The following is a 14,708-nucleotide window of genomic DNA, read 5'->3' on the forward strand; positions in this document are numbered from 1 at the left end:
CAAGATTTGACTCAAACCTCCCAGCCTCTGGGGAGCCTTCCTCTGACCTCAGCTTACTCTGGGGTTTACCCCACTCACACAAACACCAGCCATGGGCCACAAATCCTAACCTGTTCTTTAGATGCCTGGCACACACAACCCTCGAGGGCAGGGACCTGGGTTCATGTGCCTTGGTATCCCCGTGGTTTCATAGAATACCTCGAACCTTAAGTGGATATGAAAAATGATTGCCCATTAAAAACCCATTCGTGAAAACCTAGTGCTTTAGGAAATGAAATTGCACTGGGGAATGACGGTAAACAGCGATAGTCCCAGCTACTCTGGAGGCTGAGAGAAAAGAGTGGTGGGTTTCAGACTAGACTGCTGGACAAAACAAGCTCCTGGGCTTGTTTCTTTTATTTATGTTATGATGTGTGGAGGAGAAATGAGAGACATTGCTTGTGGTAGAATGCTGAACCAGCACCCTAGACTTCTCTCCGTTTCGTCTTCACAAACATACCAGTTCATATCTGCAAAAAAGAAATCTAGCTGAGCCCAGAAGTGGTCCTGTATACTTGCAATTCCAGTATTCACGAGGCAGAGGTAGGCAGAGCTCTGAGTTCAAGGCCAGTCTGGTCTACCAAATGAGTTTGAGGATAGCCAGGGCTACACAGAGGAATCTTGTCTGGAAAACAAACACAAATAAAAAAAAAAAAACAAACCCAAACAACAACAACAACAACAGAGAGAGACAGAGAGAGAGAGAGAGAGAGAGAAGAAGAAGAAGGAGGAGGAGGAAGAGGAGGAGGAGGAGGAGGAGGAAGAGGAAGAGGAGGAGGAAAAAATTAGGTTTTAAATTTTAGAATGAAGTTTTTCTCTGCCTATGTGGTAATGCATGCCTTTGATCCCAGCACTCAAGAGGCAGAAGCAGGCCGAGCTGCAGGCCAACCAAGGCTACATAGAGACGCTGCCAAAACAGGGAAGGGGGGCTGGGGTGGGGAGGCAGTGGCAGGGTTTCCTTCACATGCTTGTTAAATACACAAAAAAGCAAGATTTAAAGAGCAAGATTTAAAATTCATTCAACTGTGGACATGGCTCCTAGCTTCAGTTACTGCGGTTTCTGAATTAATTTGTCTTCATTTGTTTTCATTTGTTTTGTGAAAACATTAAGGACTCCCGTGTCTCTCAAAACGGTGTAGGTGAGAATAACCTTGAGGTTACAGGCGGGATTAATGAGGAGCTGGGGAGTCGAAGCTAGCTAGGGCTTCATGCACACTATCACAATAAATGCTACAATGCACTCTACTAATTGGGCCACATACCCAGCCTGACTCAGAAATTCTGATCCTCTGCAATTGTTAGGGGAGGATTTCTCTCTGTCTCCTCTCCTCTGTTTCTGACACTCTGACAAGATCCAATTTGCAATCCTCTTGCCTCCTGTTAAGAGTTCAGAGTGTACCCCAAGGTCACCCTTTCCCATCTTTGCTAGAGTCCGTGGGTAGTAACTTGCCACAAACAGCCCTTCCCACCCAGCGGCGGCCAACTAGAAGGTGAGCAGCCACTGACGAAAGACCCTTTGCATAACCCATTCTTAAATTAGCTGAGGCTTGTACAGTTGTAAACTGAAACTTGGGGCAAACCCTGGCGGTTACAATTTTTTACACAAAGAATGCTTCCTCCTTCGCTCAGTCGATTACTTCCTGCATTCTGACTCTCCCGAGCAAATGCATACCCGAGCCTTTGGTGAGCTGCTGAGCGCGGTCGAGCCACCCTCCTACCTGAAGTGGCGACCTCAGCCGCAGCGGGGTTGGCGTTTCATTCATAATACTTGCACCCGCGTGGAGGGAGGCGGGGCGGAGGCTTTTCGTCTGTTTAATAAAAATCCCGGCTATGCAACCGAAAGGGAAAATGATCCTGGAGTGTGCCGCCTGGGGGATGAGCCCTGCACCGCCGCCCTTGGCTAATTATACCGGAGATTGTGCAATGGGCCCGAGCCATTCACCCAGCAGGGCCGCGGCGCCTCTCACTACGTCTGCACTGTCCAGGGCTCCCTTGGCACAGCGGGTACCCGCGGCTGCTCGCCCGAGCGTAGTGATGCAGGCGCTGCAGCGGCCGGGGCGCGGCCGGAAGGAACTGATAAACCCGCGCGAGTGGCACCCCTCCCCCGCGTCGGAAGTGTCCTCGAGCGCCGGTCATTGAGAAATACCGAAGGGGCAGAGTGGGGTGAGGCGAGGACAGCCCCGGGGCCGCGGCTCCTGGCCTAGGATCCCACGCGTAGCCGGCAGCCCGGCCTGGGCAAGGAGAGCGGGCTGCAGAGGAGGCCTAAGTGCCGGTTCCGCACTGCGCCCTGCCGAGCCGCCTGCTCGAAAAGTAGGACCTGCTCCGCTGCTGATCCGGCCGCCGAGGGGCGCTCCGGGCTTTCCCGCAGCCCCCCGGAAAGAAAGAGCTACGGGGCCTCCCCTGCCCATCCTGCGGCGTTAAGAGGCAGGCAGCTGTGCTGGGTTTCCGTGAAGTTGTGAGCAGATCGATAGCACTTTTGAAGTTTTAAGATCTTACTGAGTCAAAGCTTTATTTTGAAAGACCGAGTCTCACTCAAGTAGTTCAGGCTGGCCTGGAGCTCAATGACCTTGAACTCCTGACCCTCCTGCCTCCTGAGATAAAAGATTGTACCATTACACACACTTGTATCAAAAAACAAAACAAAAAACTCTGGTTTTTGTTGTTGTCTGTTTTGTTTTGGTTTTGTTTGTGTTTTGTTTTTTTAGGCAGGGTCTCACTCTAGCCCACAGTAGCCTGGAACTGTGTATTCCAACTGACTGTGATTATTTTGCCTCAGTCTCTCAACTAATGGGACTACGGGTGATGCTACCGTGCCCAGTATTTTCAGATTAATGATAATGCAGCTTCTATATTGAAATCTAAAATGAGGACAAACTAACACTTATTTTTGAATCTCTCTCTCTCTCTTCCCCTCTCCCTTTTCCTCTCCCTCTTTCTAAGAAAGAACATGATTTTATTATAGTTTGTGGGAGTAACAGAATAAGAAAAGTAAGACATCGATGGGTCAAATCAAAACAGATAGATTCTGAGATGTTACAACAAACTCTAGAAATAGATCAGCGTGAGCCAAGTAGTTCCTAAGACAAGGATGATGGAGAATTAACTTTCTTTATTGTTCTTTGGGAGTCCTCCACCTTGCTTTTCTTTTTTTTTTTTTTTTTTTAAGATTTTATTCATTTATTATATATAAGTACACTGTAGCTGACTTCAGACACACCAGAAGAGGGGATCGGGTCTCTTTACAGATGGTTGTGAGCCACCATGTGGTTGCTGGGAATTGAACTCAGGACCTCTGGAAGAGTAGTCGGGTGCTCTTAACCGCTGAGCCATCTCTCCAGCCCCACCTTGCTTTTCAAATCTGAAACTCGTCAGGAGTGACTAGTAAGCCCTGTGGGATTTGCCTGTCTCCATTTCTCCAGCATTGGAACTATAATTACAGGCCGTCAAATGTGGGTGCTAAGGATGAGCGTAGGTTCTCGAATGGCAAGCAAGAACCATATTAACCTATCATCTATTTTTTTTCCTTTTCTTTTATGTGTATGGGTATTTTGCCTGTATGTATAAACATGTATGAACTACCTTGGTGCCTCGTGCCCTTGGAGGCCAGATGGGGATGTCAGACTTTTGGAACTAGAGTCATAGAAGGTTTCGAGCAGACATATGGGTGCGACAAATCATACCTGGGTCCTTTGAAAGAACCAGGGTTTTTAGCCACTAAGCAAGTCTACAGCCATTCCCCAACCCCCAGACTCTTTTTGAGCCAAGGTCTCACTATTGGGCCCTAGCTGTCCTGGAACTCTGTAGACTAGGACCGCTTTGAATTCAAGAGATCCACCTGCCTCTACCTCCAGGCTGGGAAGATTAATGATGTCTACCACCACACCCAGCATGTCTCATATTCTTCATGGCCTTAAAGTAAGCAAGCAAACAACAACCACCCCCTCCACAAAAAACACAAAACATCCCCTGAAACACACACACACACACACACACACACACACACACACACACACACACACACACAAAACCCCAAAAATCAAACAGACAAAGAAAGACAAGGTTTGCTTTGTTTACATCAGGATCTCAGGTCTTCTAAGAGAATACCAAAATGCAGGTCACGAGGTCTGGTACCCTCACCACTACTTGTCACAAAGCACTCGAAATCTAGTGCCGTTCAAACCTCAATCTGTGTCCACAATGATTGTGGTTGTGAAAAGCATGAAACCACCGGTTTCTACCTGACTCAAAGGTGAAACTTGTTTTTCAAGCCCCTGTGGAACTCTCAATATGCATAGACCTCTAAGAGGTCTGTCTGTTTTGTGTATAGGTTTTGTTTGTTGATGGCCATCATCATCATCATCATCATCATCATCATTGCTGCTGCTGCTGCTGCTGCTACTACTACTACTACTACTACTACTACTACTACTACTACCATCACCACCACCACTACCACCACTACTTTGATTCACGGTCTTACCTTGTAGCCTGATTGGCCTGAAACTCATCGTGTAAGCCAGACTGGCCTCAAACTCACAGAGATCCACCTACCTTTTTGCTTCTAGAATGCTAGAATTACGGACATGATCCATCATGCCTGGCTGTTTTTCATTTTCTGTGGTTTCGTTTGAGACTGGATCTTGCTTACTAGCTCTGTCTAGCCTAGGATTCTCTGGCTGGACTTGAACTGCTATCGATCCTCTTGCCTCAACCTCGGTAGAATGGATTATCCAGTCCGGCAGTTTTCTAATTTTGAAGCAAATATTTCTTCCCCTCGTCTGTTTCATAGCTATTTAAAATCTAAGTGGAATGTCTCTAGTGGCATATTCAGGGGGGTACAAATGTCTATTAGTCTTGAGGAGCAGAAAAAGGACAGGGATTATGTCCCTTGTTCCCTGGCAAGACCTCAGAAAATACCCAATGACTCTGTAATCAGTGGCATCCAGTGTCAAGTGAAAACATGGTGTCCCCTTCAAAAATTGTATTGGGTTTTAATTCCAAAAATTCAGATTCCAGGCAGATCCACAAGTTGAGCCCTGGGCATAGCCCTGTTCATTGTCTACATGGTGCATGAGTCCTCTCAGAAAACTTCAGGCAGGTCCTAGGCCATGGTAGGAAAAATACTTTAAAGAGAGGTGAGATGAGATGGCTCAGCAGTTAAGATCCTCCAAAGGACTGTGGTTCAATTCCTAGCACCCACATGGAGGGAGCAACCAGTTCCAGGGGACCCAACATCCTCTTCCCTCCACCCACTCTGCTGACAAGCAAGCACCCATTCTCCTCCAGCCCCTGCACATTCTTAAAAAAAGAGAAGCCGGCCAGGGATGGAGTAATGAGGAGTTCCCGGGTTTCTCTTTGGCCAAAGCCCATCAAAGGCAGTAATCTGTGGCTCAGTAAACTATGGACTTCTAAGGGCTGAAAACAAGAAACATTATTCACCAACTGGATAATTTAATTCACTTTGGTGTTACCTTTAAACTTCATTTCTGCCTGCAATGCAAGTTTCTTGGCTGCGTGCCTTTTATTTTCTGTGTACACATTATTATTATTTTTAAATGTCCGCTCTTGGTGGGCATGATGTTGCTTAACAGTTATCCCATCATTTGGATGGCTGAGGCAAGAGGGCCAAGAGTTCAAGGGCAGCCTCGGCTACACAGCAAGTTTGAAGCCACCCTGAGATGCAGGCTAGAAAAATACTCTTTGTGGACAAAAAAAAGATTGCAAGATTCTCATGAAACTGAACCTCCCCTGTTATACAGGACACTGGCAAAGTCCAAATCCCTCTCCTTGCAAGGTTTCTATCAGAGTTGGGATGGGGAGGCCAACAGAGGCCACCTGCACTGCCCCCCCAACCCCCTCCCACACTCTGCTTCTCCAAAACCAAACTCTCTGGCTTGCACCTAAACTCCTCCCCATCTCCGCCCTCCGCCACCTCCCCCCTTGATTTTTAATCCAAAGGTTTGGACGGAGGGAGGGGACAAAACGGGAGCCAGATGTGTTCTTGTCTTCGGCTCCCGCCTCCTCCCTCTTGGGCTTCCTAAAACCCGGAGCCCCGGAGACAAGGATTCGGAGCCCGACCAACGCAGTGCCAACCATGCCGTTCCGAGGCTCCTCCCGGAGTGGAAGCTAGCGGGAGGGGGAGTAGAAGAGGGGCACGCTCAGTAGGAGGGACAAAGTGTTTTGTGAGTGTGTTTTTTCCCTCTGTGTCTTTCTCTCTCTCTCTCTCTTTTTTTTATTTTGGTCGCAAGTAGGAAGCTTTTTGCACTCCACCACCTCTGGCCGCTGGGAAGACGTCATCGCTTCCGCCCTACTTCCTCCTCCTGTTGGCGGCGCTGAGAATCCAATATGGAGTAAATCGGTGGAGTGGCGAGATGGGGCTCGGACGGGGCGCCCTGCACCGCCTCCCAGGCGCACCTCCCCCGGCTGCCGAGTGCTACCCGGAACCCTGATTGGCCCGGTCCCCGGGGGCGACCCCGGCCCGGCCCCAGCACAGCCGGCTGCCCGCCGCCCCGAGCGTGCTTGTTTTTCTGCTGCTCTTCCCCTCCCGGTCCCCTTCCCAAATCTCGCCCCTGCACCCGCTCGGAGCCCCGGGGCCGCGCCCGGCGGGCCCACGGCGTCCGCTGCCGGGTGCGCCCCTTCCCAGACCTCGCCCTGCGCTCGGGGCTCTCCATTTCCCCGCCTGCCTCGGCGCCCCCTTCATCTCTAGCTCCCCCCTCCACCACCAAATCAGGAGATGTCGGAGATGTGAAGAAGGGGGGCGAGCGCACAGGAAGATGAAGGGAGCCAGGCTGCACGCCGCGGGACAGGCGTCTAGGTGAACAAGAAAATGACCGAAGAAACACACCCGGACGAGTAAGTTCGCTGCGGGTGGGATGCGGGTGCCCGGAGGGGCGGCGTGGGGGCCGCCGCCAAGGACGCAGGAGGGGACTCGTCGGGGGAACTTGGCGTGGGGTGCAGTCGCTGGCTAAGCTGTCGAGGCTGCGCGCGAGGCTCTTTGCTGGGCTGGGGGAGGCGGCAGAAACCGCCTGGGGTCTGCAAGTCCAGGTCGCAGCCCCGGCCAAGGGCGCGCAAATGACCTCCGGGAGGTCTTCGGGCTGCGAGAGCGGAAGCTCTGACGCCCTCCGTGCGGGGCATCCCGGGGTCGATGGGTCTGTGTGCATAGTGACTTTGTGACTCCTGGCACCGCTGCCCTCCTCACAGCTCTCTCCCGAGCCCTCTGGGGCCCGGGCTCCGCCATTTCGTTTTCTTGAATCGCTCTCATTTGCATACCACATTTTCATTCATAAAAACACGGAGGAGTTGGGGGAGGGCCAGTCGGGCTCTGCTCAGGGTCTGTGCGCCTGGGTCCGCGTAGCGGCCAGAGCGCGGGAGCAGCCTGCCGAGTCCCGGCGCGCGTGAGTGTGTGCACGCGCGTGTGGGCCGGCACACGCGCCCCGCAGTGTCGGGGCAGCTCTGGGGGCGGATCCGAAGCGTGTGCAGCGAGGGCGGGAGAGCGTGCGGGGAAGCGCGCTCCTGACTTGTATGTGAGGGAGAGCGCGTGCCCGTGCGTGTGCCCGGCCCGCAGGCCCGAGGGGAACAAAGCTCTCGGTGCTTAGTCAGAGGTGCTTATGCTCGCCCCTCGGGGAGACCGGGGCTTGTCAGCGTCTCTGGGCCAAGTAGCAGCTGCTTCCCGCCTTAGTCGCACATAGGTTTAGATCTTGCTCTCGGGTTCGAGGCGTTTCCCTCTCGGGGCGCTGGGGGCGGGGCTGCCGGTCTGCCCTGGCCGGTACTTAGCCAGGGGTCCTGTGCTGTTCAGTGGCTGTATTCGCTCACCACTTTTTTTCTTTTTTTGTGAATAAGACGTTCTCCTTTATTGTCACATGATATCCCTCCTCCCCTGCACATTCATAAATCCTGAAGCCTGCCTCGGCTCCTTTCATTCAGTGCTGCCATTAGTCAAGGTAGCAGCGGCGCCTGCTTGGACTCCAGAATGGGTCAGCAGTCTCGGGGACGCAGAGGGGAGGGGGACCTGGGGCGGTGGAGCGGGAGTGGCTGGAGACTAGCTCCCAAACCATGAGTCTTTTGCTTCTATGTGTCCACCGCTCCCCCATTCCCCATGGCCATTGATACCCTAGAGTGCAGAGAGGGGAAGTGACTCAGGACTGGGCCACCGGGCGGCTTCAAGAGTTCTTGTAGCAGGTGGCAGAATCCTGTGTACCACTGTAAGAAATCTCACTTTTTTCTCCCTTTGTTTTCGGTGCTGGAGTTCGCACTCAGGGCCTGGCACATCCAGGCAAGCAAGAGCTCTATTACTGAGCTGCAGCCCAGCCCTCGCTTGTTTTTAAATGGCCTTTTATCCTGTAACCTTCATTGTCAGGCTGGGTGGAAGGAAGCTGATGTTCTGCAAAGGGAATTTCCTTCAGTGCATCCCCAGGGAACTTTGACTGCAGTAACCCTAATCTGTCAAGACACCTGTCCCTGGAGAGGTTCCCACCTGCTGTGCGACTCCCACTGCAAGCTTCATGCTGTCTTAGACATTTTATTTTGCCTCATTATACTTGTCATTGAAATCATAAAGTGGGAGGGTTTTAAAAAAGCATAGAAGGGAAGGAGTATCTGCTAGGTCTTCCCCTTTTGGAACTTGGCTGATAAACAGTTCTTTTTCTGGGTCCTCGTTGGTACTTGCACTTAGGAGTAGCCTTAGGGGCAGTGAACAGCACCTACGATGGTGGGGCTTCTTGGGAGAGCTTTGCCCAGTGTGCGGTAGGTTCCTGGCTCCTTCCACTGGGAGTGTAGGGTCTGCCTTATGTTGTTCTCCAGCAGCTGGTCAGCCTTGTGTCTTCCCACCTTCGTTAGCCCGAACGAAAGGATCCAGGTGAGGACACCAGTGTTAAGTGGATGCTTCCTCGTTCCAGTCTTGGGGAGAGAGGTCAGTGTTAACTACCGTCAGAAGGCTTGTTGAAGCTGAAGTTGGTAGATCACACCTGTTATTCCAGCAGCTGGAGACTGAAGCAGGGGGATTGTCATGAGTTTGAGGTCAGGTTGGACTAAGAGACTGCGAATTCTGCTGAGGTAGTAGGCCTTAGAGATGGGCTGTAGTTTCAGACGGTTAGAGAGCCCTGGTGTCTTCACCGTTGAATTGGATTTCTGGGGGGGGGGGGGGGGTGTCACGTTTTGGTTCTTGTCTAGACAGGGCTTCTCCATGAAATCTCCTGGCTAGCTTGGGACTTTTTTGTTCTTTTCTTTTCTTTTTTTTTTTCGGAGCTGGGGACTGAACCCAGGGCCTTGCGCTTGCTAGGCAAGCGCTCTACCACTGAGCTAAACCCCCAACCCTGCTTGGGACTTTTTGTGTAGACCAGATTGGACTCTTAACTTAGAGGGATCCTCCTGTTTCAGGTTCCCGAGTGCTAAAATTACAGGTTTGCTTCCCCACACTGGCCTCTGGAGTTTCTTAATGTGATTCCTGTAGCAATGGAACCTGTAGGACTCACCATGGAATAATCTCCATTTTGGGAAACCTGAGGAGAGCTTAAGTAGTTTGTCCAAGACCATCCCTTTAGTCTCTGAAGTAGAGAATTCACCCAACAGCCGGGTTCAGGAAGAACCCTTTGCTCCCAGCTAGTATCTGAACTGTGGTGGCTAGCCTTAATGAGCCTGGTCTCACGAAGCTAGGCGGATGCTTTTCACTATGGCTGTAGCCCTCCCTGCCTCCTGGTCATAGTCACCTCATTTCTGTGAGTCACTCCCTGGTCCCTGCTTGTTCTAAATGGGTGACAGTCTCTCATTGCCATGGTTTTTCTCCATTTTCATGGGGTATGAGGAACATGTCAAATAAAGTGACGTTAATCAAACTTGGGGATGAGAATTCTGTATCCCCCCTTCCCAAGATTATGGAAGGAGGTTCAAAGATAGTATTACTGGAGTGTTGGACTTAGGAAGGTAAAACAAGTTGGGGAAACTAAACCCATACAGTCAGTGCTGAGCCATATGGCATTCTGTCTTTTTAAAGGTTTAAAATGTCTGTGTGTGTGTGTATGTGTGTGTGTGTGTGTGTGTGTACACATATGTGACGTGTTACTACTGTAGGGGTCAGAGGACAACTTTGTGGAATCGATACTCTCCTTTCTCCTTTATGTGGATTCTGGGAACCAAACATGGGTCATCAGGTTTGCTTGGCAAGCACTTCACCCACTGAGCCGTCCACCGGCCCCCAACAGAACCCTGATTTTTGTTTTCTTGAGACAGGGTGCCATGAGCTCAGGCTGGCCTCAGACTCCATGTGCAGCCAAGGCTGGTTTCCAACGTCTCCCTGATCTTCCCACTTCTACCTTCTAAGTGCTGGGGTTATTTACGGTTAGTTCGGGTGTGCATTTGTACTCGTGAGCGAGGTGCTGGTGAAGTCTAGAAGAGAGCATTGGGTCTTCTAGATTTGGAGTGGCTGGCAGGCGTGAGCTGCCCCCCCCCCCCCCCATGTGAGTGCTGGACACAAACCCCAGTTCTGGGTGAGCAGCAAATGCTCTTCACCATCCAGACTCAGGTTTTTTGTTGTTTTTTTTTTTTTTTTAATTATCTTTAAAAAAATTCTTAAATTTTCAAACAGCCTTACTAAGTTGTTCTGTTTAGCCTTGAACTCACTCTGTACTCCAGGCAGGTTGAACTTTAAATCTTCCTGTCTCTGCCTCCTGAGTATTGGAGACGGTGTACAGATGTGTACCACTAAGCCCAGCTGACTGAATTAGCATGCATTTGTTTGTTTGAGTCTCACAATGTCCCCCTGGCTCACCTGACACTTAATGTAGTTAGGGCTACCCTTGAGCTTGCAGTGAACCTCCAGCCTCTGCCTCCCTGGGGCTGGGAGCAGAGGCAAATATTTAAAAGTCAGTGTTTCCATTCTGTGTGAGCAGGGCCTTTTGTTTTTATGTTTTTTGAGACAGCTTTTGCTCTGCAGCACTGGCTGGCTTGCAACTCACAGGTTTGAGTCTCTGTGCCAGGCAGTCTTTACAAGTAGCGAAGAACCCTTGATGACGAAAGTGTGAGTGGACCATGCAGAGTTGGAACCTTGGTCCGTTGGTTAGAAAATGCTGCCTTCTTTGTGGCTGTAGCAAGTCTCATCCGCTTTCCTCCTGCCTTAACCAGTAAAACCTGTACGTAAAGGAGCAGGAAAACCAACGGCTATTTTGCCCCAACAGCTTACATAAGGTTGCTGCTTTTGCGTGTTTGTTTTTTGTGGCTAACCATGAAGTTCCCGTGTAGCTGAGGATGGCTTTGAACTTACGACTGTTAGATTACTGTGACTCTTTCTCTTCATTGGGGGATTCCGTTTTATTTCCCATTCATAGACGAATGCTACGTACCCTTCCAGCCTCTCTGAGCCTTCCTTTTGGGAGGCTGTCCACGACTTCCCCCCTCCACCTCCAGTGAGTGTGGTCTTTTAACCTTCTGTTCTTACCACGTAGCTGGGTTTCTCACTGGCTAGATTCTGCCTCTGACTGTGAACTTTCTGGACTCAGGGTTATTGCTTAGTAAGTCCACTGCTTAGTTTTCTGCTGCTGGCCCCATACCGTTGAGGACATTGTATTTGCTTAATAAATGTGTGCTGAGGAAAGTCATAGATATGATTGTTTCGAATTGCTGCTTTGGGGCTGGGGAGGCAGATGGCTCAGTAGGTAAAAGCTTGCAAGGACCTAAGTTAGAATCTCCAGAGCCCGTCTAGAGCTGGACACAGTAGTGCATTGGGAATCTCGGTGCTTCTGTTGACAGGTCTACACAGGAAGCTCCAGAAGTTTGTGGGTCAAGCAGCCTGGCATTCAGAGCAGCAAAAGAAAAGACCCCAGGGACTGAAGAGGTGGCTCAGGTGTGGAGAGCACTTGCTGTTCTTTTTTTTTTTTTTTAAAGATTTTATTTATTGTATATGGGTACACTGTAGCTGTCTTCAGGCACCAGGAGAGGGCATCAGATCTCATTACAGATGGCTGTGAACCACCATATGGTTGCTGGGATTTGAACTCAGGACCTCTGGAAGAGCAGTCGGTGCTCTTAACCGCTGAGCCATCTCTCCAGCCCCGCACTTGCTGTTCTTAAAGAAGACCCAGGCTCAGTTCGCACATGGCAGTTCACAACTAACTGTAACTTGGGTATGCTCTTCTGGCCTCTGTGAGCACCAGGCACTCACGTGGTATCTGTCCATCCATCCATCCATCCATCCATCCATCCATCCATCCACCCATCCATTCACCCACCTGTCCACCCACCCATCCATCCATCCATCCACCCATCCAGCCACCCACCCACCCATCCATCTGTCCATCTGTCCGTCCGTCCGTCCATCCATCCATCCATCCATCCATCCATCCGCCCGCCCGCCCACCCGTCTGCCCTACCATCCATCCACTCACCCACCCACCCATCCATCCACCCACCCATCCATCCACCCATCCATCCATCCATCCATCCACCCACCCATCCATCCATCCAGGTGGTATAGATAAAAGAAAAAGTAAAGAGAGATCAACACCCCGTTGGTAGTGATCAATACTTGAGGTTGTCTCTTGACCTGTACATAAACACCATGGTCCATGTATGACCACACACATCATGGAGGTGTTGTGCACACACGTACGTACACACACACACACACACACACACACATGCATATACATGCACTGAGACAAAATGTGCTTGGGAAGACTGTAATAATTATAGTTGTGTCAGCCTAGGCTGTAGTTAGCCGCCCTCTGAGCAACTTACCTGCTTGGAGGGTGCACACAGGGCTCCGTGTCATGGACTTGCAATATGGCACTGTCAGAAAGTGGTAATCCGTCATGGGTGACTCAGCACCATTCTGACTGCAGTCGTCGAGGTTAGAATGGGAAAGCAGTTGTTACTGTTGTTCGATTGGTTGGTTTTTAGAGACGGGGGTTAGGGAAGCCTCACTGTGTTGCCGAGGCTAGCCTTGAACTCTTAAACTCAAGCTTTCATTCTTCCTGCCTCTCTATCCCAGAGCTTGGACTGTGACATTGTGTCACTGTATGAGCACATTTTCCAGCTTAGAAGTACATCTCTGGCATAGGAAGATGGGTCTGTGTTTCTACCCCTGCAGAAATCACAATATTAATAATTTGCGGTAGCTGCAGGGGTTCCGGTGAAGTCTTCTCACTTGATGCTGGAGAGAGCTGTGCTGATGAACCCCAGTACTGGCAGAGGTCCGATATCACTGGCTCAACACAAACACACACAAACAGCAGATCCTCAGAGCTGATGGAGGCAGAGCAGGAAGTTTTAATATGTGCGGTTGTTTGTTTTGGCTCATCGGCTCAGAAGGAAATTAGACCTTAAAGGTAAGACCTTAGCGACGTGGGGGCTCTTTCTGGAGCTCCTGAGCACATTTTCCACGGATGCACACACAGTGCCCTGCGTGGCAGAGTGTTATGCGTTTTCGATTTATTCTTTCACAATCTCGTGCCCACACATAGAATATGCTCTGTTCATTAGACATCCCCCATCCATCATCCTCTTGTCCTTTTGTTTCCCGTTGGACCCTCCCCTCCCCAGTTGCTGTTCTTTTCCTGTGGACTAACGCAGTGATATTAACTGTGGCACTTGGCTAGTTCAGGGTATTTCTAAACTGTCTCTGAGGAACCCATGTGCTTTGGGTGTATGTCTGGCCTGCTGCGTTTCACTGTGGTTTGCGCGTGTGTGGGTGGAGAAGAGGAGTATTTTTTACATGTCTGCCCCGGAGTCGGCGTGTACTTCAATGGCTTGACAGGTATCCCAGGTCATGGAAAGAAAACCTGCTAGGGTTAATGAATTACTTGATACTGACAGGCGTAAGAGCCCACCCACTTAAAAGGCAACTGTTTATGACCACTTGGTTACCTTTTCTTTTTTTCTTTTGCTTTATGTAAGACATCTGTTTGTCTTTTGAGACAGGGGTTTCTCTGTTTTAGCTCTGGATGGCCTGGAACTCACTCTGTAGACCAGGCTGGCCTTGAATTCAGAGATCTAACTGCCTCTGACTCCTGAGTGCTGGGGTTAATGTGCGCTGACACGCATGATTGTATGGAGTGCTTTTGATGGAAGATACTAGAACAGACATAGGCAGCTTCCGAAACGTATGTCTGTGGCTCATTCCTTCTGTTTCTGCAATAGTAATTCTTTTCAGATCTGGTTATATTGTTCATAGTTAGATTGTCGGCAGATCCATTCATAAATGCATAGAAGTGTGCCGGGCTAAATGTCGATTGTCTTTCCCCGACTCATCTGACGAGAAGATCCTTTCCTTTCTGCCTTCGTGGTTTATTCTGTTACTTCTTTCCGTTGCTGCATAGCCCTGGATCCTTCTCTCCTCTAGCCCTGCTAGCTCAGATAATCCTGGCAGGGCTTACCCTGGTGTTCCGTAGGGACTGCAGGTGCACAGGGAGACTTTTCCCATGATGTCTGGAGACTTTATTGACTTTTACATCCATGGCCTGACAGTGCACGCCAGTAGGGCTTCCTGTAGACCTGCTGATGGAAGTTAATGTTTTCTTCATTAAAAAATCATTTCACCTACATAAACATTTAATGATAATTCGCTTCACTTTGTTCTTGCATACAAAAAAAGTATTTCTGTTTTTCTTTCTTTCTTTTTTTTTTTTTTTTCCTTTATCGCACAGGTTCTCATGTAGCTCAGTTTGGCCTAGAATTCACCA

The 14,708-nt window shown here is 50.0% G+C and overlaps 1 protein-coding gene and 1 long non-coding RNA gene across 3 annotated transcripts in view; one reads left to right on the forward strand and one right to left on the reverse strand.

The window, feature by feature from the left end:
- Window positions 1-361: 361 nt before the first annotated feature.
- Window positions 362-3,962, reverse strand: LOC120096681 (uncharacterized). Of its 2 annotated transcripts, XR_005493442.2 has the most exons (3): window positions 1,758-3,962; window positions 1,302-1,416; window positions 362-509 (listed from the first exon to the last, which is right to left on the reverse strand). It is a non-coding gene; the product is annotated as an uncharacterized LOC120096681 (long non-coding RNA). The 2 variants fall into 2 exon arrangements; XR_010057744.1 differs by having other exon boundaries at window positions 362-1,416.
- Window positions 3,963-6,381: 2,419 nt separating this feature from the next.
- Spred2 (sprouty-related, EVH1 domain containing 2) overlaps window positions 6,382-14,708 on the forward strand; it is a 101,567-nt gene continuing 93,240 nt past the window's right edge. The window contains 1 exon segment of the mRNA NM_001047094.2: window positions 6,382-6,891. Within this exon segment, the coding sequence (NP_001040559.1) occupies window positions 6,866-6,891 (26 nt within the window). The 5' untranslated portion in view covers window positions 6,382-6,865.

This window comes from Rattus norvegicus, chromosome 14 (genome assembly GCF_036323735.1).
Source record: "Rattus norvegicus strain BN/NHsdMcwi chromosome 14, GRCr8, whole genome shotgun sequence".
Taxonomy (NCBI): domain Eukaryota; kingdom Metazoa; phylum Chordata; class Mammalia; order Rodentia; family Muridae; genus Rattus; species Rattus norvegicus.